The sequence below is a fragment of the Scomber scombrus genome, chromosome 24 (genome assembly GCF_963691925.1).
Source record: "Scomber scombrus chromosome 24, fScoSco1.1, whole genome shotgun sequence".
Taxonomy (NCBI): Eukaryota; Metazoa; Chordata; class Actinopteri; order Scombriformes; family Scombridae; genus Scomber; species Scomber scombrus.
In genome coordinates this window covers 7260456-7286351 of record NC_084993.1, presented here as the reverse complement: position 1 = coordinate 7286351, position 25896 = coordinate 7260456, and the positions used below count along the sequence as shown (strand labels likewise).

The following is a 25896-nucleotide window of genomic DNA, read 5'->3' as shown; positions in this document are numbered from 1 at the left end:
TCGTTCTGAAGCATCTGCCTCCGTCTGGGCCCGACATCACTCCCGATCCTCAATTCTCTTCCCTTCTGGTGCGCTCCCACATTTCTAATAAACATCGTGGAGGGGAAGAGGATGGAGAATCAGGAGGTTTTTTGAGGGCGGGTGGACTATCAAACATGACTGAGGTGGTTTGTTTTAACGAAGGGAGGGTTGGGCGTTGGGTGTTTTGAGGTGGGGTTTAAGGTGTGTTGGGAAGATGAGTGGTGGCATTAGAGGTCTGCTTGTCCTTATGAGTAGGAGGAGGAGTTCTGGCCATCCTTGGAGCGCGCCTCAGCCTCCAGATCCTGGTCGTCCTTGGTCTTGATGTCCTGGTACTCGTGCGTGGAGACAGCGCTTTTCAGGTAGGCCCAGTTGGCCGCCAAAATCATCAGATAGTGAATCTGAAGAGAAACACAGGGGGGGTTTTTTGACAGTTTTTGGGACGAGAAATAAAATGTGCAAAAAGGAGACTGTTAATGGACACTATTTTATCACTATGGATTTTAAAGAGGAAATAGAGGAGCTGCCAAAATGCCCCCAAAATTATAGGAAAAACATGAATTGGCACTTAAATTTCACTGAGGAAGAGAATTTCTCCACCACCCACAATTTACTTTAATATCTTGCAGCTGTGAGTGGCTCCACTATTTGCTTCATGCTTTTTCATTTTTGGACAAAATGTTAAGTATATTTTTTAAGCACTTTTACATTTTAAAAGCTGAAAGTATGGAATTAAGACGTAACTTGAGAGTGTGGAGGTTTTCAGTCACAGGTGTTTTCACTAATTAGCAGTCGTCTGTGAAATCACCTGTTAAACCTCAGCATTACCCAGATTTAGATGAATTGTTTTTGAATGCATCTTAGAATATCATGAGAAAACATAATAGGAAATTTGTTTGATGACACATAACTGTTAAAATGAATGCCAAAGTGTCCAATTTGCTAGAACCAGTGCAGGAAATGTTGTTTTGATGTATTTGCCTGCACTCAATTGCTTATTCCTTGTCCATTTAGCATTCTGCTGAAAAACACATTACAGAGAGCTTTCAAGTGACCCGAGCTCATTGCGTTTTTTAGTATCTCCATTTCCCTAAACACAAAGAAAAAAAATCCACCTCCGCAGCTGAGTGAAAAAAACAACAACACTGACCCTCTGTACGCACAGAGGCAGGCTGCAGGGTAGAATTTCAACCCATAGAATGACATACTGACAAACATGAGAGGCGGAGTTGCTATGGTAACAGATAAGCACGCCATGGCAACATGCATATTTTGAGAGGCACATTATCAGCGGCATCATGAGACGCTTACCAATGCGATGACAGTGGCTCCGGCGCCGGCTAACGCAACAATGTAGAGATGGTAGGACAGGTAGAACTGTGAATGAAAAGAGAGACTGTTAGTGAAAGGATTGAGAGATAAAAAAAAAGAATAGAGGTCCAGGTCAGCATCCTCTCACCTCGCTGGTGTTACAGATGTCTCCCAGTGTGGCTCCGCAAGCTTTTCCCGGAGTGGCGTTCCAGGGAATAATACCTGTAGGATCAGAGAGATGAAACGTCACCGGACTGAGGTCGCTCTTTCATCTCAGACGAGAAGCTTTTTTGCTCCCCTGAGACTGTATGATTGAAGGCTTTATGAATTAGGCTCGGATAAAGATTAAAGGAAACAGGGCTGCTACTGTTCTGGCCTCTGAAGGAAAAATATGGGTCATTACTTTGATTCATTTCTTTACTGTGGAAACATTTTTACAGACTGAATAGCATAGGGAGACTTATTTTAACTCAATCGATTCAGCCTCTTTTTAAAGATTTTTATTCAACTTTTTATTATTATCACATCATAAATAAGATCATGTGACAGCAAGCCTTGCAAGACACAAGCAGTAATCAAAAATCTTTACCAACTACAGCTCTTGAATGGCTGATAAAAATGTGAAGACTGCCAGTAATTGGGGTTAATATTTCATACAGAGTAGTACAGTGGGACTGCCAATAAAGCATATGTGATCCTCATCCTACTTTGAAAGCGGGCCAGCTGTCCTTCAAATGTGGGTCATATACTGTACATTAGGCCATCAAACAGATAACTAGATATGCAATCACAAGAGAGTGTTACTGTGCTGTAATACTGCATAAAGGTGGATTTTCAGAGAGAGATCCAATCAGGATCTCAATAATCTAAATGCATTTTTTGACCTTTCGCCGTGTAGAAAATACCAGCAGCTGGAGATGAATATGTGATGTTGCTCATCAGAGAAAAGACTAAAGGGTTTTGAATATGCTCTTTCTATATGTTGCTATGCTTCATATTTATGCTAAATGTGAAAGTGCAGTATATGAGATGCCATGAGGTTCTTTTATGTGCAAACTTAAAAGCCTTCATGGCTGAGGCTGGCGGACATGTTTGAGCGCAGACACCTTGATCAAGGGAACTTCTCCTAAACTTTGAAGACATGTGTGGAGTGGAACTTTTACAGATAAGCCCTTGCCTATCACCGACATAAATCTCTGTATATTTCACCGTATACAGAGGTTTTCAATCTCGTCTTGGGAGTGACATTCCCACGCTGGCCATTTGGCTGTTAATCGTGTGGCTCTTCAAGACTTTCCAAATACTATCGGACTGAATGGATCAAATTCTGATTTCACGGGGGTTGCGTGACACTCAAAACAATTTATCCACCGTTTTACAGCCGCAACAGTAGGTTATGTCCATCGGGCATACTGGGACAAATCCGTCAAAATATATCCGTCTCTTTCTGTGTGCCTGTCATTCAGGGTGCATATGAGATCTGCTGGATGCCAGGTGTATCAGGCAATCACAGCTGAGTGCCCCACTGCCAAAGCAGGAGACAAAAGTCCTGCACTCCAGTTTTAATCATTTGACCATGACATCAACAGGATATAATATATTTTGTGTATGTCTATATCTGCTTTATCTTTCTGTCATATTGACCATTTGCCTCTTTGGAAATTAAATTGTTCCCTTTTTTCAGTCTAATTAAGAGATTTAATGATTAAATTCAGTGTGTGAATACTCTGCATCTCCGTCTGATTTACATGTATCACATTGTATCTTTTAGAATAAAAAAACACATAAACCCATAAACCCGCTGTCAAGGACATAGTGACCTGATTTTGAAGGTAAAAAAAGAGATAAGAGCAGTGAATAATTCATCTGTATGTGAGCTGACATGTTGTTGAAGCTGCATATGTAAGATACAGAACCACAAAAAGTAACATTATTCATGAATTTCTACTGTAACCCAGTTGCCAAGCCCCGCCTGTCACAAGTTCTACTCCCCCACACCTGATCTAATTCAACCACAATGAAACGTGTCATCCTTAATTAGATCAGGTGTGCAGAAAATATAAAGGGCAGGCTGGCCTTGATGACTCGAGAATGAGCTGAGAAGTACTCTTTCTGAAGCTGCAGGTCTTCTTACTGTAGCAATGGTTTATGGAATAAAATCACTGGAACATTTACAGACATTAAAGAGAAAACACACCCTGTAACACTGCATGATTGTTCCAAAAACAGCTCTGGTTTCAAAGACACATGACTTTGTGTTAAGATATTTCCAGCTCTGGTTTAATGAGATTTCTGCTTATGATGCTAACCTCTCACATTTTATGTTTTAATTTCACCGCAAAATTGTAAATATAGGTAGAAATGACTTTAATTAGAAGCAGATAGATCAAATTCCCCTTGTGGCTCCAACATGTGTGTATGCCACTCACCATACTGCCTAACGTCCACACAGATGGAGTCAGGTGAGGTGATGTTGGAATCAGGAGACCTCATGGCAGCACAGGTATTCCACATGTTGAAAAAGAGGAAAACCGGGATCGCTGTGAAGCCGAAGATGGCGAGGAAGGCCAGGGCGAGGATGTAGGTCAGGAACATGAACTAGAGAACACAGGTTTTTTTTATTTATTTTGTGAAAAAATAGGTCAATATTATTCCTTAAAGACCTCCACCCATCAAACACACATGCACTTGGACACACAGAGTCCATGTTTAAGCTAATGTTACTGGACATCTGTAGCAATAAGAGTAATCAGGCTAGAAAGGACAAACTGTGCCAGAGTTGCCCTCAAGGGCTCAAGTGGGAGTGTTTGTGCATGTGTGTGAGCTGTGCATGTATATATATATATATGTATATGTGTGTCCATAAATGTGCAGAGGTGTGTGAGCACTCGAGTGTTGTTAATGTGGCTCTGCAATGCTTTTATGATGACCCTTAATGTCCTGTCCTGTAAAGCATAATGAATGATTGTTTTCAGCCTGTAAACACTATTTTAAGCAGGAACGCTATAAAATACACATCAAAGTAATTAAATCTCATTTAAAGGCTTTAATCTGGAGTGTAACTGGGTCAGTGGGTGTGATGATTTGCAGCAGCTGTTTGCGTGTGAGTGCGTTGACGTACGAAGGCAGTGATGCAACGTCCGCAGACGGTGGTCTTGAAGTCGCTCTGCAGCTCCTTCTTGATGGCGCTGGTGGTGTAAAAGCCCTCAGCCAGCAGGATGATGGCGTAGACGAAGAAGAAGGATGCGATGCCGTAGATGATGTACTGAAAGATCTGGATCCTGAACACACAGAAAAGAAAGGAAGAGGACTGAGTTAAAGATCCTCTCCAGACATGTATTTAAACTTATAAAGATACAAAATATGTATCTGAAAAACTGTTTAATTACCATTTTAAACCCCTTAAAGGTATACTATGAAGGATTTTCCTTCTCAATAATCACTTATGACCCACTAGAAATGTGTGGTGGTGTGTTTATCTCTGCCTCTGCCTGTATTTTCTAATTATCCTATTATTTTGATGTGTTTAGGATACTTCTGGGTGTCAGCCTTTGGGCATTAGGCGTGTAGCCCCCAGTCTATAACAGCGATAGGGTGGAGCTGAGCTACACACACACAGCAAATAGGCCAAAGTGGACAGGATGAAGCTCTGCATTCACACAAAATTCAGAAATGGGACACCTTCCCACACCTTTAATTGTGCTTTAGAATTAAACAATCAGAAAATAACTCTCTAGCTTGCTCGACCCCCGTTGCTCTTTCTCTCTCTTGCTATTTGAGTTGGGGAGGAGCGGCCAACTTTAAATGTTGTGTTTACAAACACCAACCAATAAATTCTGCATATTATAGCTTTTTTAAAATAACATATCATTCTCTCTCATTAAAAAATCCCATATCTGAATGAAAGAATATGCAAATATATTCCTGAAGCAGCTTCTCTGGCTCCAGGTTATGGCGTAATGAGTGTGTTTCTTCTCTTTGTGTAAGTGTGCAGATAACACCACCAGTGCAGCTAAGCCAATAAGGTACAGCCCGACCGAACTTCTGAACATTATCAACAACTCACATGCCTCACTTCCACCAAAGCTCAGAGAAGTGCTCGGCAGACTGCAGCTCCTAAGGACACCATGCCCTGTGGCAGCGGGCATGGTAACAGACAACCACAGTTCAGAAGTTATAGGAAGTGCAATGCACGGAGGCAGAAGAGGGGGCCGGTCTGTTAGCTAACCACAAAATGGATCTGGTCCAATTGAGACGTTCATAGCCATGGTGTTGACCGGACACTGCATTGACACGTTAACAAGGCTACATTTATTTTCATTGGAGGGGGTCTTTAAAAGACATTTACTAGTTTTAGGATGTTCTGAATCATAGCAAATATTGTGGCTGACTGATTAATAACTGCAGGCTAAACAGCAATACACTGGATTCGGCCTTTCAACTTGATGGGATTGCTATTATTAAATACAGATCAGAATCAGCTGTCAGCGAAAGCCAGAGGAAGTAGACTCTGCTTATAATTACCTTTTTAATTATAAATGATTGTTTTCTTAGACATGTGATGTAGGAATTTTGGCTGACTGAATCTGTGTTTTTGAGACTGTGTGCAGTTTCAAAGCGGAAATTGGTTAGTGATGGCATCGACTGCTTATTTCCTGACATGTTTTGTAGCATATAAAAAACACAAGATAGTACTTGATTTTCTTTAAGTTACGTTTGCTAGTTTTAGGATATTCTGAATCAGGATATTGTGGGTAGCTGGCTGATTAATAACAGCAGGGATACCACCAGCAATTTTCTGGTCATATTGGTGTTTCAGTATGTCAGTTAATCAATACTGGTACTAAAAGTTCAACATTTATTCATCTTTTCTAGACGTTTTCCCATAGTGGAGTACCAGATGTTGGCTGATTTCAATCACAGCTGTCAAGATAAGGAACTTACACCACGGTGAGGGTGGCATGGTCGCTTGTGACCCTGGAGAAGTGGTTCTCTAGCATGGTTAGGGTGCCGGTCAACGCCACGTGGCCGCAACCGCAGAACAGGGCCACGCCTGAGAAGCAGAGGATGGTGGCCACCAGGGAGGCATAGGGCACCCCACCCAGACACTTGATGCAGCACTCGAAGCATCCTGCAGGGGGGGAGATGGAGAGAGAGAGAGAGAGAGAGAGAGCGGGGGTTAACTCACAGATTAAAGGCTCTCCTGATGCATTTAGCTGCAGGAAACTTCAGCAAAAAAGCTTTAAGGCAAACAGAGTAGCCTGCTGCAGCATGACACATAAAGCGACTCGATCGGCTCTGGTGATGACACTCACTGCAACACTCCACAGCCTTTGGTCCACTGCTATCTGATTACTCCTACATTGTTTACATTCATACTGTGAGGGTGAATCAAGCATACATGCTGAGAGAGAACCTGCGCCACACTCATCTTTCAGAGTCTACAAGGGAGGAACAACATTTCTCTCTGTCAGGCATGTCGAGCGGCTAATCATAGCAGCTTTCACAGTTAGTGTGCGTTCACTTTGAGCTCAGGGAGCCGGGAGTGTTGAATATTACATGTAAGCTGCACTACAGTACACTCTTGCATCCTACAAAGCTGCCTTTGTCTTTAAAGATACAGAGAAACATTTCAAAGTTTCTTTCTTTGTCATGATCAGATTGAATGAATAACTCATGATTTCAGCCTAAATAAATGATTTCAAAATGAATGACATTTTCTAGGGCATCAGAAAAGTGGCACTTGAGTCATACTGATGGATGGTGTTACTCTTGCAGGTGAAAGTGGGAATAGGACTGACTCTATGCTTCATTTATTCTGGGCTTCAGTGCAATTAAAAAGTGACAAATGTGACATCAGAAAGATTTTTAAGGAAGCGCCTAGCATGTATTTTTTCCCATCTTTTTCCAGCATTTTCTCATATTTTACACCCCCAGAAAGATGATCAATGATCCACAATTATCCATTATGCTCGAGCAGTTTCTACAGAGTGATGGTGATGATGATGAATTAGTACATTTGTTTTCCATTAACCGCGGCAGCGTGTGAAGCTTGTTGAGTGAGTTATGAGCTCTGGATACAGGTACAGGAAATGCAGTGCCTGCTGCTCCCATCAAAGTTGAGAGGATAAAGTGTAATGAGGAGGAGGGAAAATAACACATTGTATTGAGCACAAGAGTCGCATCTTATATAACGCCCCGTTAAAAATAGCAAAGCAGGAAGTTACTCCGAGAAGAAAAAAAGAAAGACAAAATGAACTGTCTTGTGTGAGCCACTTTGCTGTTTCCATGACAACTCGTTCCAATTGTAACTCTGAAGCATCATTATTTCATGTTCGGAAGTTTGTTGAATCTAAACATTTCTATTTGCAAAGCCTTGAAAACACGATTGACCGCAATGCATATATTTCAAAATCTGTACGTGGAGCTCCGCAGACATTAAATTATCTGCTCTGACAGCCACGGCTCCTAAAGTGAAACCATGACTGAGAGGATAACACACACTTAAAGCCAGGCATGGTGCTTTATGATATATAGTGTATATGACAGGTGATCCTGTTAGAACATGAGATTCACTCTAACATCCATACAAGCAGGAGATAAGACCCTCTGACAGCTTTTATCAACATCAAACTCAGTCGATGGACTCTGACAGCTGATTATATGAGGTGATATCCCTCCACATAAAGCAATTAAACCACACACACACACACACACACACACACACACACACACACACACACACACACACACACACACACACACACACACAGAGAGACACTACATCCGGCTTTCCCAAGAAACATCATAAATCCTCACTAAACCCTGAGAGCAGCATCATTTTATTTCATTTCGTAATGAAAACTTTCAGCACTTCCACTCATATTTTTTTAATCGACCTCTGAGGCCAGGTACTGTTACACGCCTGTGTGGAGAGTCGTTATTGATGAGTTTAAAAGAGCAGATTGATTCCTGCACTCCCTACGGGGAAGAACAATCATAGATACTATCACTGCTGGGAGAAAAAAAGGTCGGCTTACTGAACCTAAATGTGGGGATTTTCATGTTTTTCCATCATTTAAATCATGCTGGTTGAATAATGGACTTTAATTTGATGCATGTTTAGCCAGGCGCAGCTTTATATAGACTGCTATGAAATTTTGTGCAGACATTCATTGACCCCAGAGGATGAATATTGACCTCAGTTTTCATTTAATCTTATTTTAATTTTTCTGATATTTTGGTTTATGACCAAATACCTGCAAAACTAACATTCCCAGCAGTCTCAGCTTTACTTTACTTGCTTAGTGCTGTGTTTGATTTACATGCTAACACACTTAACTCAGAAACGTTGTACCTGCCAAACACCAACATGTTAGCATTGTCATTGTGAGCTATATGGATGTCATGATGGTGCCCTAGAGGTAGTCGAAAAACTTCAATTTCCCCCTAGTGGCTGATTGCAGTAAAGGTTATTAATCCCATCCTCCACTAAAAAACAAAGGTACATGTCATTGTAGGTAGTTCTCATCATGCTGATCTATGTTCAAGTATTCATTTTTATCATAAATTTGTACTTAATAAGATTTTTGATATTAAAAAAGGTGTTGCTCTTTTAGTGTTTGTTGTGAGTTTGTTTAACAGCACAACTTTGCCTAAGTACAGACACACTGGCTCAAATGAAAAGTAGATTTTTGTCTGCTAAATTAGTCAGTTTTACACTATTTTATAAAATGTAAAAGTTCTTAGTAATTTAAAAATTTGTTTCCACAAATTTAGATTATTTTGGCAGCTTTAAAACGTTTAATACCTAAACTGTAGTTTTATTACTTAATTAAAGATTTTAATAAATAAATCTTAAAAGTTTCAAAACGATAACTCAGTCTGACTACAAAATGTCATGTAAAGTTTCACTCTGACAAGAAATGTTTTGTTCTGTTCCCTTCATCGTGTCTGACCTTAATGTGGGGTCACGTGACGGCACACATTGGAAACTCCACGTCCGAGTGAATGTATGAAAGTCATAAATCTAAGATGCAACTGCTTCCCTCCAAAGTGTGCAGCTGATGAAGACTGTGTTGCGTAACGGAGCGGAGGACTCGTTGCATAATAGATCTAAATCCTATTAATGTTAATGAAGGAAGCGGGCTGATGGAGAGGTGGAGCTGATAAGGCCGGATGGCTCTAAAATCCCGAGCCGAGAAACAGGACAGGCCTGGGGGGGTTGGGAGGGAGGGGGCTACAATAATGTCACTGATCAATACGATGATGACCAGGAGGCTGTTGTAAAAGCTCCATCCTGCTGTAAAAGGTCAATCTCAACAGGTAATTTAGTATGTTAGTATTTTTTAAAACAGAGAAAGAGAATAAAACATGCTTATGAGATGTGATAATCCCGCTTATTCAAGTGGCATTATCTTGAATTGGACTGTGACTCATTTGACGGTAGATAGAGGCGGAAAGAGCCAAAGTATGCAGATTTTGATCGACTGTTTTAAGTAAAGAAAGACTGCATGACTGGTATTTAAGACTTTACCTACTTTTCCTGCTATTAACTCTGTCTTCTCCCTGACTGCATGCAGCTTCACGGAAGAATTCACAGGTTTCTTTTAAACACTGCACGGGCCCCTCATCCGGTCCGCCTGTGGCTATGACTGTTTATCAGCCTCAGTTTAAATGTGCGCTAATGGGAAACAGACAGGCCGTAGTGGTCAACTCAAGCCAGCCTCAATGGAAATCAATGGACTATTCATTTAGAGCAGAATTTAGGTTACACACACCGAGGTCGAACTATCCCCCTCGTTTTATACCTCGCTGCATCTCACTACCTCTGTCTCTGCCTTTGCCCTGCCTGTCTTCTTCTCTGCTCTCTTTCTGAAATACAACCGAATGCCCACGCTGTACTTACAGTGAGCAAGCTGGAGTTAATCGTAATATATTATGCTACCGTTACGATGCTGTATCATATATCTCGACTATCTCAGACCAAGGAAGATGCATCAGTTTGTGCGAACATTGTAGTGGCTGTCTGTGAAGGCAGCTTGCCAATATGGAACAAAAGATCTAGAAATTTCTGTTACATTTTGTCAAGCAAACAGAACAGAAAATTTGACAGACAAGAGCTGCAATTAAGGATTAAAATCCCCTGCTGTTAAAGCTTGTTCTCCTTCCAAAAGAGCTGTGTGATTGGGTGACAAGAATGCAGGACAAAACTAGAAACTGTTCCCCTGCTTAAATTAGGATTTCAATTTGCGTCTGTGGTCGACAGTTAAAGGAAAGACGGATAATAGACGCCTGTTCTTTTTATTTTCTCTGCAGAGAGAGAGAGATAAATGAAGGGATGTAGAAAGAGATGGAAGCGAAATGAGAGGAAGAGATGGCATAAGCGAGGAGACGGAAAGAAAAGTGGTGAATGGAGAGGAAGACGGAGCGCTAGATCGATGGAGAGCGAGCAGAGGAACAAAAGGTAGAGGAAAGGAGAGGAAGGTGAAGGAAAAAAGGCAGAGCAAGCGAGGAAGAACAGAGAAAAGAATGAGAGAAAGTGTAAGCGAAAAAGCAGCTCTTGGCCCCAGGGCCGGCAAATAGCAGTTGCCATAGCAACGTGTTACCCACGACCCAGTTCAGCAGTAGCGTAGTGCTTCACAGCCGCTTTACTCTTCTCTCTCACACACACACACACACATACACACACATACACACATATACACCGATTGTAGAGTGATGTAACCTCAATCAAAACCTAAAGATTGGTGCTAAATGGTGACAACAATCTGAAATTTGAACTGAAAATAACAAACATGCTCCAGGATGTAAAAGAAAGAGAAGATAAACGTGAGGAGGAAGATGCTATTAAGCTCTAACCATATTCGTTTGCTCAGGTTTTGGGAACTAGGTCAAGAATAAATTGTAGTATTTGACATTAGAGACAAAAATAGAGACCTACTTTCTTTCTTTTTTTTCTCTGAAGGTTGCTTTATTTCCAACACTTCCTTGCAGATATGGCAACTCTGTATCGACTTAACAGAGACGAAAAGCAGAAAGACACTGATGTCTTATCACTTATTAAGTTAATGAATGTTTCAAATGAAGTCACGTTCCCTTTGAATTGACAAATATAAGTCCAATATTCACCCTCCTTTTAGCTCCATTTCTGTTCTCCACCAACATCTGAGGGAAACATCTGGCTCTTTCAATGTTCTGCTATGTTCACCAGCTAGTAGCTAACCTTGTCTGTTTGGGCAGGTAGCATACAGTGGGTTTATCAGAGCTTTGAAAATACCAATGCTAATGAGAGCGGTGAGATTTGAACCAAAACAGTGAAGTCGGGGGCCAAAGAAGCACCAATCCCTTTCACACTGCACCTGATCATTTCATCCATTGATGATAGTATTAAGCATAGCAGCTTTAATCTTAGGTTACAATCATCATGTTCTTGCTTTTTCAACGGAAATCACTCTGTACTTGATACGTATCCAACGTGATTATGCAATTGCATTGACATTACACAACGTTACACAGCAGAGACAGTGCAGGCAGTTTGTAGGAAGCTGTACAGCTGAAGGAAATATGAAGAAGCCTTTTGTGAGTAATAATGAGAGTGGTGTTGGTGCAAATTGTCCAGATTTCCTTGATGTTTATTCATCATTATTCCTGGATTTTCTGCAGAGCGTAGCAGTTTGTGATGTCCCAAATAATCCACACAGTCAATACAAAATACATTTTCTCCCCCTTTTTTTCACCATGATTAGTTTTTTTATAGGGTAGGAAAATATTTCAGGCTCTTCGACTTGATGAACGAGGCGTGGACGAAGACAGAACATCACGACATCCTTTGTGATTGCTCTCTGCTTCCTGTCAATCACCTGACACCCCTGACATGAAATGAAGGGTGCTCACCATGAAATAATCCCTCAAAAACACACCGCCTTACAAACTTCATCATTGCATTGTCACCAGCCTTCAATTTGTGGCTTTTGCACTTTAAAACCAAACTTTTAAGACATCTATATTGTTACAGGGTGCTTTGCAAGATAATTGGGGTAAACAGAAGCTAAACACTTAATTAACAATTTCCCCCTTTTATTAGCAGTGATCACGTGTCACATCTATTTAAAAATACTGCTTGAATTGATGTTCTTCATAACTCTGGCAAGATTGATTGTTTTTGCTGTCATGCCTATAAAACAGATTTAAATTTAAACAGAGTAGAGGAGAGAGAGAGAGAAGATTACATCGACTGTCCTGATAGTTAATGATTTGCTATAAACTGTACAACCCAGTGGCACAGCATGATTATCGCCAACTGTTAGTACGCACAGGGCATCTGCCAGGAATAACGGCATTAATAAAGCTTTGTGAATATTTCAACGGGCCGGTCTGGTCCCTGCCTGCGGCTGTATTCCAATTTAGGAGTGCTGTATTCATTACGGGGCAATTTCCTCACAATGCATTATGGGTAGATTCCCACAAGAGTTCAGGAGGACCTCAGAGAGAGAGAGAGAAAGAAAAGGTGTGGGAAAGTGAAAGAGAGAGTCTCTTCTGGCTCAGATGAAAAAGAAGCCCCATCTGTTTGACAGCAACAGAAAACACACACACACATAAGCTCATAACTTCAGCTTGGGAGATTTCTCTCTCTCCTCTTGTATTGAAGGATATAGTGCTCCTCTGAGCTTTTTGAAACCCTTTTAAAAACCAAGAGAGAACATCAAAACCCAGTCGTCATGCAGCTAAAAACACAGCTGCGTCTCCTTAAAGGATATTTCTGCTTTACTACATCTTATTTTTGTTGTTTTGGACATTTTTTTCAGCAGTTCTGACACCAAAGTAATTGCTTAGATCTGGGAACAAACAACTACATTGCCACAAAAATGTCCAGTGGGGGAAGAAATTTGAGCGGTCAGTTTTTAAACAACAGTTCAGTCAGATGACCTAAACCAAAAGTGAGGACACACAAAGTGCTGGAAATAATCATCGAGGAAGCCTGTGCTGCAATTAATGATTTTTGTGATGAATTAAACTGGCAATTATTTTCTCGTTTTGTCTATAAATTGTCAGAAAATAGGAAAACATTCACATCGCAATTTCCCAAAGTCTTCATTACTCATTTTATGTGATTAAACTGTGTCTGTGAAAGGAGAGCAGCAGCAGCAGCCTCCATCCTCTTATTAGTGTCTACACGTGTTGCATTCAGGCACATTGCTGAGTGTAGGTCACCTGCATTTTGGGGGTGCTCGGGGCCAAATACCTGTAATTATGCTCATACAATGGAATAAAATAGACTTGAGGTGTAAAAAGATAATCTGTGAAGAAAAGAAGCAAATCCTCACAATTGAGAAGCTGGAACCATCAAAAAATGAATCACATTTGAGTCGCTTTCATTTTGCGTTCCAACTATCTGGTTTAAATTCTACTTGAGTTTCTTATACCACGTTTTTGTTGCCGTCTTCTCAGATCTAAGAAATCAATTTACAGGAACAAAAGTAAATCCCAAGTCATCATAAAGTGGAACTGTCTGTCAAAAGCTGTCAGTTTGATGGCACAGGCTCAGTTGTTGCATGTGATGATTCATCTTTCGCAATACTCAGAGCATATCTTTAATCATGATAAACATCTTGGTCTCGTTAATTCCTTCCCTTATCTTGACACACATTTGCCGGGCAAACAGCACATTATCCACCCAACTGTTTCCACGAATCGGCTTGTTTGCGGCGTTGATCAAGAGAACACAATATGCTCCCCTGCCAGGTAAGAGGATGACGCCAGCTCCCAACCTTTCTGTTTCTCCTTTTCCCCTCTGTACATAACTGACCCTAATCTTCTGTTTGTGAGAAACCCTTGGCTGCTTATGCGGTATTATGAAGGCCATCAGGTCAGCATCTGGCATAATTGAATGACTGTATGCCTCTCAAATCCCGCTCTGCTGGGTGATCAATACTTTTATCCTGCTGATCTGTTGGATGTTTGGCTTGCTCTCCTGTATCTCTCTCTGGGCTAAACTCTAACAGCTGGATGAGGGACTCAACTCCCAAGACGCAACAAACACACCCCCTCATGTAATGATTTAAATAAAAGATACAGATGGGACACACACGAGAGTTTATGCCCTTGTACAAAACACACACATATGCAGAGAATCACACACAATTTAATCTGGTGCACATTACAATAAGCTTGTTTGCATGTTTGCAACTGAACCATCGTGTTTAGTTATGACTCGTCAAACTTCTGCATGCCAATAACGAAAAATTGCAACAACACAGGAATAAATTAGCAAAACATCACATCACAAGCACAGCAGAGAACATTTATTTCACAGATAGCTACATTATGCTCGCACTCTTGCTCTTAAAGTCTCGAACATGAAATGTTAATCAGTTCTCTGGGTGGGTTAAGGTGCTTTTGCTTGTTCGGTGTCCCCTGTGTGAACTGGGATGCAGCTGGAGAGCCTTCATACTCATGTGGAGCCCGGAAGAAAGAGCACAGTGTAACACAGGCCTCCTTACATTCCCTGTTGTGGTTCACCAGGATCATCCACAGATTTGCAATGCAGATTAAGATTCAATACTGAATTCTGAAAAACAAAAAGATTTTAAATCTGCATGCCTTCATATGTGCTGTAAATACGTTTTTAAATGTATAATCCTAACACCACTAAAACTGGTATTTGTTAAGCAGTTTTCAGTGTTTCTTTCACTGTTTTCATGTGGAGACAAAAAACAAGATTTCAGCTGATTCCACAGAACAAAGTGGGAAACATCAAAAAAGTCAGATTACTAAAATAATAAGTGAAAATTATGAGACGGTAAGTCAAAATCTTGACTTAATAAGTCAGAATTATAAGACAGAAAGTCAAAATCTTTAGTTTTTCTTTTGACAGAAGTTGCTTCTGTATATGAAATGAGGTGCTCAAGATATTATCTTCAGGCATTCTGGAGTACATTATCACACATTATGATGCAAAGAAAGAGTATTTGTTTCCTTGAGGGCTACTTCGCATAATGAGGCGAGCACAATTAACAGCAACATTAAAGGAGTTTATTCAAAATTGCCTGGCTTTAGGGTGCAGTGGCTCGATCGAAACAGAGATGGCACAAAATCCGCTGACCGCCTACGCAGTGTGAAAACTCACTTAGCTCCCTTGCCTCTAATCCTCTTCTCTTCAGAAACAAGATCACCTGTCCTGTGCTGCCGTCGGCCAGCTCAGTGGAGTAGAGTGTATGCTATTAGTTTGAGTCTTGTTCCACCAAAATGTAAAATGGCCCCTCTGGCCAGAAGTGAATGGCTCAGTGGTTACGCAACCAACTTGGCTAATGTCACTTTGCCTGAGATGTCAAAGAAGTCGGTGGCCCTCCCCTGGCCCCATCGCCTCCGCCCCTGCCTGCCCCTGATGTGATTATGGAGATTCACTTTCCAGCAGCCTCTGGGGCTCGCTGGAAATTGTGTGCGTGGTTGGCACAAGGGTCCAACTGAGCGTGAACTCTGAAATATGAGTTACTACAGAGAGTCTCATTTACTGTAAGGCCAAAGCACTTTCTGTGAAGGCAGACTTTACATAGATAGGTCAGTTCAAGTCTAAATATTTACAAATATCCAGAACATGGAGAATGAGATATGGAGGCCAATAATAATATTACAAAAACAGAGCTTTTCATCATCACAAAGTCAATCCTTGTATGGCAGTAGGGGTCACACACCAAAAACAAAGCTCATATTATAAAAATCCAGCTGAGAACAGTTTTATTAAACCAAAGATGGACTCAAAAACAAAGCCAGGTCTTAAACAATGAACCAGAATGACCCACATGTCATTCAGGCCCGACCATTTATCGATGTCATCCATGGCTAATGATGACGAGCATCAGCATCTAGGCGTTTTATGGGCTATGGATGAGAGGAGCAGATTGGGCATCGGTGGGTGATGGAGGAAGGCCAGAGGAGGTTGGCATCACTCAGGAACAAGGCATGCTGTGCCAACCTGTCACTTGCTGCTATTCATATACCAACTGCAGACTGGAGTTCAATCATAGATGCAACAATCTACTGTTTTGTGGAAGCTTGTAACTGGTTCCCCAATTTGTGTAATCTGTTGCTTCCCATTAGGGCTGTAACCAATGGGTTAGGCTATTTTCATTAGCAATTAATCCTTTAATTATGTTTTTGATTAATTGCTTAGTAAAATATCTGAGTCCATGAGTTTTTCAATTTAAAATCACATAAGATGGAAACGCAGCTTGAGCTGGAGCTGAAACCAAAAAAACAATCAGGCACTTTTACGTAATTAATGACTTCAAGTGAAACTATCTAACTTTTGACAGTATTAACACATTATTAGAAAATGCTGGGTAGCTTTAGATACTCTGGCTAATGTTAGCAAATATAAAAACTATAGATAAAATATCGACAAACTGTAGATGTGGTGGCTAATATTGCTGCATATATGATGGCTAAAGTTTACTTTCATGACTATAATTCCGCTACTGTTACACAATATTTAAGCATTTACCATATTTGCTTCACTACTTTCATGTTTTCTTTTATACTGTTTGCATTTTTTCATCTTTTAGTACAATTCCACCTTCATCTAAAGCCGAAAACACATTGAGCTGACATGTTTTTTGAAGTGAGCAATACAAAAATAATAATACACAGTTGTTTTTTAAGGTGAGCACCAAAAAGCTACTTTTAGGGGGGGGTTTCCCAGTGCTGCCAGCTTTCATGCTGACAAGACAGAGCTACAAGACGCACTCACACTAAATGCTGCTTGTTTCCAGACCATGCAAGCAGAGAAAGCACATTTAAATATAAATGTGACCACAGTGTGGGGACCGAGAGTGCTGAATACGAACACGACGGCGTACCACACAGTCTCGCCCACACGTGTGCACACAAAAATAGAACTTTTCCTTCAGTGCAAGCACAGACATTCCCCTCAACCACTCCTGGTCATTGACACGTTAACAAATACAAACACACAAACCAACACTAAACACACACACACACACACACACACACACACACATATATCCAGATGGAGGCTGACAGCATGCTTTGGGCAAATGGCTTCAAATGAGGAACACATGAGCCTCTCCCTGTGTGACGGCTTTCACATGCTCCCACAACCTCACACACCTTCGGGGCGAGAGGAGAATAGGCTGTGGGTGTGTGTGTGTGTGTGTGTGTGTGTGTGTGTGTTTGTATGCATGTGGGAAATAGATAAGACAGGAGAAAAAGAAGAAAGCAAAAAAAAAGTTTACTGACAATCTGGACAGTAAATATTTGTGACCACACAGGGACAGATGAGAGAGATGTGAGGACAGGATCACGAGTGTAATCAATGTCTTGAGTGATAAATGGGACTTCTTGATTCCTTGCATGCAAACTGGAAGCACGACACGCTCATTCAATTTAACTGGAGATGAAACGTGTTCCAGTTATAACCAGTCTCTTTCCAAGTGTGGTCTTTCATTTGCCTGAGACACTTTAACTCATTAGACGTGGCGATGACAGATAGATTACGGTCATAGACGGTTGAAGTCTGGGTCAAAATGATTGCAAATATCATCAATTCTATAAACAGAAATGTGAGAGTCAGAATCAAATAAATAAGCTGCAGAGTCAGTTCCTCTGTTTGCTTACATTTGGATTTGATGATTCAATTTGATTTGCGCTCACTCAAGAGTTTTTGTCAGTGAAACTAATTCTGGTTTCATTTTGAGTATAACCTAATGATGAAGATGTAGCTGTAGCTGTACTCACTGTTTTTCTGGAGCATCAATTCAGTGTGTGGGTGCATTTTCTACTTAATATCGTCATTGACAAACTGCCATAAAGATATGGAGCGAGAGCCTGAGCCTACATGTGAGAGGTGGTTATTTGTAACAAAGTGAAGTAGATGGATTCCAATAACAGCAAGTCTATGTGTTAGAGTGTGTGTGTGTGTGTGTGTGTGTGTGTGTGTGTGTGTGTGTGTGTGTGTGTGTGTGTGTGTGTGTGTGTGTGTGTGTGTGTGTGTGGGAGAGAGAGGGGCAGCAGCAGCAGCACAATAGAAGTCCATAATAGCAGAAAATGTGCAAATCAGCTACTATTACAGTCTCGGTGGGGAGATTTAGAAAAGGAGGACATTTTTGGTTGAGCCAGCAGATGCCAGAAATCTCAGGTAAAGGTAATAAGTTGAACCTTATACGACATCAGAGGTGCAAGTTATAGCAAAAGACTTAAAATATGGTGGTTAATGTTAATGTGGCTAATGTTAAATATATCTTATTCTAATGTAGGTCTAATTAAAAAAGGCCATATCAGCTGTTTCAGATCTATTTTCATCAATTTTTGTACAAGCATAAAGGCAAGAGAGTAAAGTATCTTGATATTGCGCCATAATGTGCCGTTAGCCAAGCTAGTTTTCTGCCCTAAAGTTATTACACACATACTCTAATTCTCTGTTATTCCTTAAAGAGTGTGTATAGGGAAGCTTCTTAGGATTTGTGTGTGTGGCAGCAGTGATTTGCTTTGCCTTGTAAAGTGGATTACGAGGCAGAATAACACTGAACACAGGCAAGACGCATTCAATAAAGGAGCAAAAGTCACCACTGGCTATCTTCTTATATACTGTTTTTTTTTATTATTCAGCACATGTTTGAATGTTGTACTGCTAATGCATAATATCAGAGTTACAGAAGTAAGAAATGAAAGGTCAAAGGAGGAACCATTGCAACTGTCTGGGAAGTCTGACTTTCTTAAAAATCACATTTTCAACAGCGGCAGAGATCGATAAAGGATTCAAATGTTTTATGTAATGTGAAACATGCAATGCTTGATCTACTGTAAGGTCAAGAAAGAGCAGGAAAGGGAGACTCCGATATTTATCAGCATCACAAACCAAATGTCAGCACCAGCAGGGAGAATAGTCCAGCTCCTCTATCGCCTCGCCCGACTGATGATCATCAAATAAGGGCTGGCCTTTAGATTCAAGGGCACAACCTGGGCTCAGCTGGACTGTGTTCTTGAAGCTTTTTTTTCTCATATGACCCCTTGTCATGGTCTCTTCCTGGCTTAGGTGATATCAGAAAGCCCCCATTTCTTCTTCTTGTAACACTATCACACATTGGAGGTTTTGCCAAGGTGAGATCAGGGCTGCAACTAATGATTATGTTCATATTTTTTTTGATTAATTGGGTCTATAAATGAAGATGAAAAACACTGTTCTTTCTCAATCAATTGATCAAAAACGACTAATCAAGAAGTCCCCAACCTTTTTGGCTTGTGACCCCTTAAAACAAATGTGTCCACTTGCAACCCCTCATTCAAACAAACATAAAGGGACTTTTCTGTCATAGGTTGTTTCATTTTCAGAGGCCTCAAAGGGTAAAATTCCTGATTTTATTGAACAGAAATCTACTTCACTTCATTTCTTATCCATTAAATCATCTTGTGATTGTCCCGAGAGGTTGGGCGCCTACAGTAATTGATTAATTGACTAATCTATTCAGATTTGCGTGAGTTATAGCAATAAAATCAATGAAATTAGTCCCCTGGTGAAGACGGGATAATTGAAAAAATCTTAAAAGGGGTTATGCAAAAGCACGGAATTGCTTTTTCATTTGCTTCCCATCCCACTCTTAAATAAGCAAATGCAATCTCAAATTCAGTCAAGCACACATGTAAGAAGCAACAACTAAGTCTATTTTCTTGTAAGCAACTGCACAGAGCCGCGCCCAATGGGAACACACAGAAAGAGAAATAACCAGACCTCAGATGAATCTTTCATGTGTAAAAAGCATCAACAATGAATCAGAAAATATCCCTTTACTTTCAACTGTGACCTGCATGAACACTATTAATCTACAAGTCACTGCAGGAATGTGAAGCAATGGACTCCAATGATTTTGTACCATTTTGGAGACATATGCTGGTTAAAAAGAGTAGAGGTGATAACTCTCTAGCATATAATCTTAAAATCCTCCTCTATTCAGGTCAAATATCACAGATTTTAAAAAACAAAAAACCTTCAAAGGCTGATTAAGAGGACGTCTCTGTGCTTCGGAGGCCGCTCTGCCCTTCCATGCAGAAAATTCAACAAAACCTGCTCCCCTCCAGACAATGATGTAATCTTTTACGGTCCTGATCTGAACATCATAACCAAGGACGGTGAGCCAGCGCTGCGTTATGTAAGAGCGGGCACATGCACACACGCAGTGAAAGAAAGGTGTGTGTGTGTGTGTGACAACAAAAAAGGAGACACATTGACTTGAGATGCGCTTTGAAATGCTGCAAGGCGCTTTAGGGAGACACATTAAAGGTAAAAAATACAAATGCCACATGGGAGGTGCTTTCTTTGTCTAATCAAACTGTCTTATACTAATGAAATCTGATATACGTGTACCTCAGAGAGCGAGCTGATGTCTCATTATCCAAGTTATCCAAGTGAGCACAGTGTAGCCTGACTCTAGACTCTAAATGTAAAGATCAGAGATTATAGGAAGCAATCAAGCAAAAAGATCAATCCATACCCACGAAACACCGCCCATTCTCCCGGATTATAAACCATGTTTGTGCTGAGCTCATTTCTCTGTTTGTAATTACTCAATATCATGCAGAGACGCTACAAAGAGAAACAACAGCGGTCCCCTAGCTCCATATAAATTTTTTGGAAAAAATGAAAAGAAAAAAAACCCATTAAAAGTGATATTTTTGTTAAGTTTAATAAATCTGATAAAGATATATATGGGCTGATATGAGCTGATAGAGATCTGTTAAGTTTGGTTATTAAAGAATTGTGATCGAGATATATCCTGAGCAGGATATTTTACAGTTGAAAAAAGGTCAAACTTTGTCATGGAGACAGTTTAGATGGTATCTCCATATTACATCTTTGCCATTGTTCTACTCTAATATCTTTTTACTTATCTGATGACATATATTCCAATATTGATATAGCTGCATTACACCAGCTCATATAATAGCCTAGCCAATGCTCGCCTTTGACTTGAGTAACAGTTATATTGAAAATACACTAAACTGAATGTACATGATACTTCTGGCTTTAATCATTGAAATGTGGGCGGCTGTGGCTCAGGTGTGAATCAGCGTTACAGCTCCTGATGAGCAGGTTGGCACCTTGCATGGCAGTCTCTGCTATCAGTGTATGAACGTTAGTGTGAATGTGTGAATGCTGGCATGTAGTGTAAAGCGTTTTGAGTGATCAGAAGACTAGAAGAGAGCTATATAAATGCAGCCCATTTAAATATTCAGGACTCGCATTTGTGTCTCCAGACTGTTTCTAAAACTGAACTCGTCCCCATCAGATGCAGCATATTGCAGGAAACACAATATGTTTGTATCACATCAGGCACTTCAGTGTGATGATTTCATAAGTTTTGGAAGTATTTATTCCCAAACTGCATCCATCTGCCTTCTGAAACAGAAACGTGTCATACCGAAGCTGAAGAAGCAGCGCTGGCAAACACCGACACAAGCTTCTTACATGACAGCTCTCGCTTTCTTGCCCCCACTGTAAATCTTCAGCTTCTTAATGGACGCTATAAGCTTATGGTCACATTCCAGATGTCAAAGGCACACGCAAATGATTACACCAACAAATAGGCCATCCTCCACTCTAGTCTATTTTGGTACGCTGGTGTGGGTGGACTCAGTTGCGCAACATCACACCTGGAGCACAACAGTCCAGGCTGCAGAGGTTGAACTGGGTGATTGTTTCATTGCTTCCACATAAAATGGTGATTAAGGGATTCAGGGAGTTATTGCTCTCTATATGTACAGCTGCCCTCCTGCTCAACCATCCTGAGGGTGAAGAGAATATGTTCGCCAAACTAAAGTTGCATGGTACGGGCTCTCATTGGACGCTGGCCCACGCGTAACATCATGCCTCCGGAGAGGATGATGTAATGTCTTTTTAAAACATCACTGTTGAGGGACACCCCGCTCTTCTCCACCTTACGTCATAGCTGGAAAAAAAGAGAAACCTGAGACCTAGCAATATCATAATATTGCATCTTAAAAAAGATTTTTAAGCCACAAAATCTGCTAAAAATATAAATCCAGGGATGTAAAACACTTCAGCCTCTCAACAGTTGCAACAGCATGAACTTTGAACTCACTGGCTGACAATTAGCTTCCAAAATAGTAACATTTTATGCCATTTTGTAATCTTGAGGCTAAAAATCTGAATATTTGCTTCCAAAATTGTAACACTGGACTCCATTTTGTAACTGTGATGCTAAAAGTCTAATTATTTGTTTTCAAAATAGTAAAATGTATGCCATTTTGCAAAGCTTTGTGACATTTCATGACAGCTAGAGTTGCTGAAGCAAAAATGATCAATATTTGTGTTCAAAATTGTACACTGAAGCAAAAAACCTGAAAATTTGTCTTTGAAATAGTAACATTTTAGCCAATTTGTGTAGTGTTGACATTAACAATCTGATAAGATCATTTTATGCCACTTTGAATTGTTGAAGCTAGAAATCTTCATATTTACTTTTTGTTCCATTGTGTAACATTGAAGCTAAAGATTGCTTAAAAAAAAAAAATCTTTCATTTGAACACTTTGGCACGCATGAAACTGCAGAAATGAAAGTAAAAGCATGGGGAGTCTGGATGTTGCTGTTAGATCAGTATGTGTAAAACCCTTCAGGCCCACAAACTCTGACGTGGAGTCAACTATCCTGCTGTCTGTAGCCAACAGGGCAAAAAAAGGCATCACACTATATCTGACACAACTGCACTGATTTGTAAATAAAAAGGATATAAACTCAGATCCCAAGTAGTCATCACTATCATCATCACATCTTTAATTCTTTGCATCCCATCCATCATGATGTGCACATTAAAGTAAGCCTGCCATCACTGAGTTATTTCACTAACCATATTGCTGTCCACACTGAAGGATGTGAGTTTACTACCAAAGCCACAATGAAAACAAATCGGTCACATCCTCTCTGTATGGGCGTTGAGTCCTCCAACACAAAGACACACCTACACTGTTCCCGCACAGATTCAGTGTGAGCAGAGAGGCAGCAACAGTTTGGCATCATTTCGGTGACATTTATCTATTTTATGTGACATAATTGATGTGCACAAGACGCTGTGTTTCATATTTCAATTTATATTGCAGGCACATCTGACACTCTGCTTTTATGGGTGTAACGAGCATTATGTGCCTTCTGTGTGATGCTGTAAGATTTAAAGGAGAGATTCGTCTTTTATGAAGCCTAACATCAATTGTATGCCCTCTTTAGACGCTTCATTATCAGATGTGAGCATTGGGCTTGTAACTGATGGACACATCCATCCCTCTGCGTCAAGTGCAGCCTCCTGCTCGACTAATGGACCTGATTATTGCGGTCATACGAGACACAGACTCCATATATTGCACCGCCGTCGACTAATCACGCTCCTCACACATCAGACACCGAGCCTCTGTGGAGGAATCGCCGTTAATAATCGAAGCGTCTGCGGCGGGAGAATCACCCACACCTGACTGGAAACAATGCAGGGCGCAGCGCACAACCTCTCTCTTTATCAGCTGCTCATTAGTGCAGCAATAAGCTCGTAATAGTGCAGCAAATTGGCATTAATATATGCTCCATAAAACCAGACCGTGCATCTTCCACAACCCGCCCACCCTCTTTCTCCTCCATCAGCCCCCTAAAATCCATTTGAAGGCGCAAAATAACACCGGGGAGGAAAATCGGGCATGTGGTTGGAATAATCTCGCTCATCTACACCAACAGAGAGAGAGACCGTCGTGTCTTTCCATATCTGTGAGAGAGCCCACAGAGAAAGGCACTGCTATTGTGTCGCACACAAGCACAAGAGAAAGCCATTGCAAGTAGGTTAAACCTCTCAGGCTGGCGCAGACGCAAATGTCTCCAAAGAATCTATATGAAAAACGCGCAAATGTCAGCGGCTGATTGAGCGTACCTTTGCTCTCCTGTCCCTCGTCTTGAGTCTCCTCCGCGTTGGACTCCATGGCCGGCTTTGTTCCATCCATTATTTTAAGGAATTATAGTCTCCTTGTGGCACTTGTACCTTACAGTGTGTGGATGCTGGAGCCTATTCCGGTGCCTTGATGCTCGCCCTCTCTCTCTCTCTCTCTCTCTCTCTCTCTCTCTCTCTCTCTCTCTCTCTCTCTCTCTCTCGCCTCGTACACACCCTCCCTCTCCCGATCCCTCTCCCCCCCTTTCTCTCTTCCTCCCTGTGAAAGCTTAGCACCGTCTATCTCTCTCTTTATAGTAACAATCCAGTTTCAAGATGCACGGGCAGCTGCCAGATTGGATTTATTTCGCTTAGTGGCCCCCAAAAGATGCCAGATAACGCGTTTGGCCCCGAAAATCACCCCTGTCTGTGATTAAAATGGTGCCGATGGTTAAATATCTCTCCTAAGGGTCTGTCCTCCTCTTATTCACTTAAGAGTCTTTTTTATTTTCTTCCTTTTTCTACGGATTTGCAGGTGAAACTGTCTCGGTGAAGCAGAGGAGGATATAAGGGCAAAATGACGAGAAGAAGATGTAAATATGCAAACTCATGGGTAACCATGCATGCATGAATACACAAACACACACGACCACAATCGCACACTCACCACCCCCTCTCCATCTGGTGAGCTGAGAGAGAGAGAGAGAGAGAGAGAGAGAGAGAGAGAGAGAGAGAGAGAGAGAGAGAGAGAGAGAGAGAGAGAGAGACAGAGAGAGAGAGAGAGAGAGAGAGAGAGAGAGAGAGTTGGTGAGGGAGGGAGGAAGGGAGGGAGAAAACGAAAGAGGATCCGAAAGAGGATCCAGAGTGTAAGATAGAAGTGAGAATATGGGTGAGAGGCGGGAACAGGACTGATTGTGCTTTTCATTCTGCACATATAAATCTGAGAATGAAAAACAGTGAACACTCATCATAGTTCATTTAACACTTTAGTATATCTTTAAACAGCCAGCAGCTCTCCAATCACTCGTCCTTATAATTAACCCAAATGGACAAATTATGCCATGTGATGACCTTAAAGTCAGCGCAAGTCTGTGAGGACACTGCAACAAAATCAAGATTTTTTTAGAGAACAAGCCATTCATCTGTGTTGTTTATAATTTTCATTCCTTTTTCGTGTATTCTTGTATCTATTTATTCTGCAATCATCTGTCAATCACTCATATTAATATTACTCATATATCTGTTTGTCAACTTCTGTGTGAATATGAGGATTTGCTACTTTTCTCAGTTTTATATTGTATAAAAAAAGTACACAGGTATATACAAAGGAGCATGCTCTGTGTCGTACATGTTGTCTGATTACAACAGAAAAACATCCTGTCTCAGCTTTCCTTAAATTGATTTTGAACTTTGATTGGATCACAATTGACCAATCAGAGCTTCTTAAGTAGTAAACAGCCATGTGACTGGCTTTACTTAAGAAGGGTCTCTTTGTTTGCCTCCGAGGACGCTGATTGGCTGAGTGCAGGGGTCTCATAATCCAATGAGAGAACAAACAAGCAAGGTGAGTCCTTGAACCCTGGAAAAATGGTTAAAAGTAGGTGTGCTTCTTAAGAGAAGGAAGGCAGAGGAGAC

The 25896-nt window shown here is 40.9% G+C and overlaps 1 protein-coding gene across 1 annotated transcript; it reads right to left on the bottom strand.

Annotated features, from left to right (window-relative positions):
• Nucleotides 1–143: 143 nt before the first annotated feature.
• On the bottom strand, nt 144–24337 carry LOC133976327 (neuronal membrane glycoprotein M6-b-like). Its single transcript, XM_062414510.1, has 7 exons — nt 24268–24337; nt 6274–6460; nt 4451–4610; nt 3759–3927; nt 1478–1551; nt 1330–1395; nt 144–419 (listed from the first exon to the last, which is right to left on the bottom strand). Exons 1-7 carry the CDS (start codon nt 24335–24337, stop codon nt 267–269), a joined length of 879 nt encoding a protein of 292 aa, XP_062270494.1. The 3' UTR covers nt 144–266.
• Nucleotides 24338–25896: the final 1559 nt, after the last annotated feature.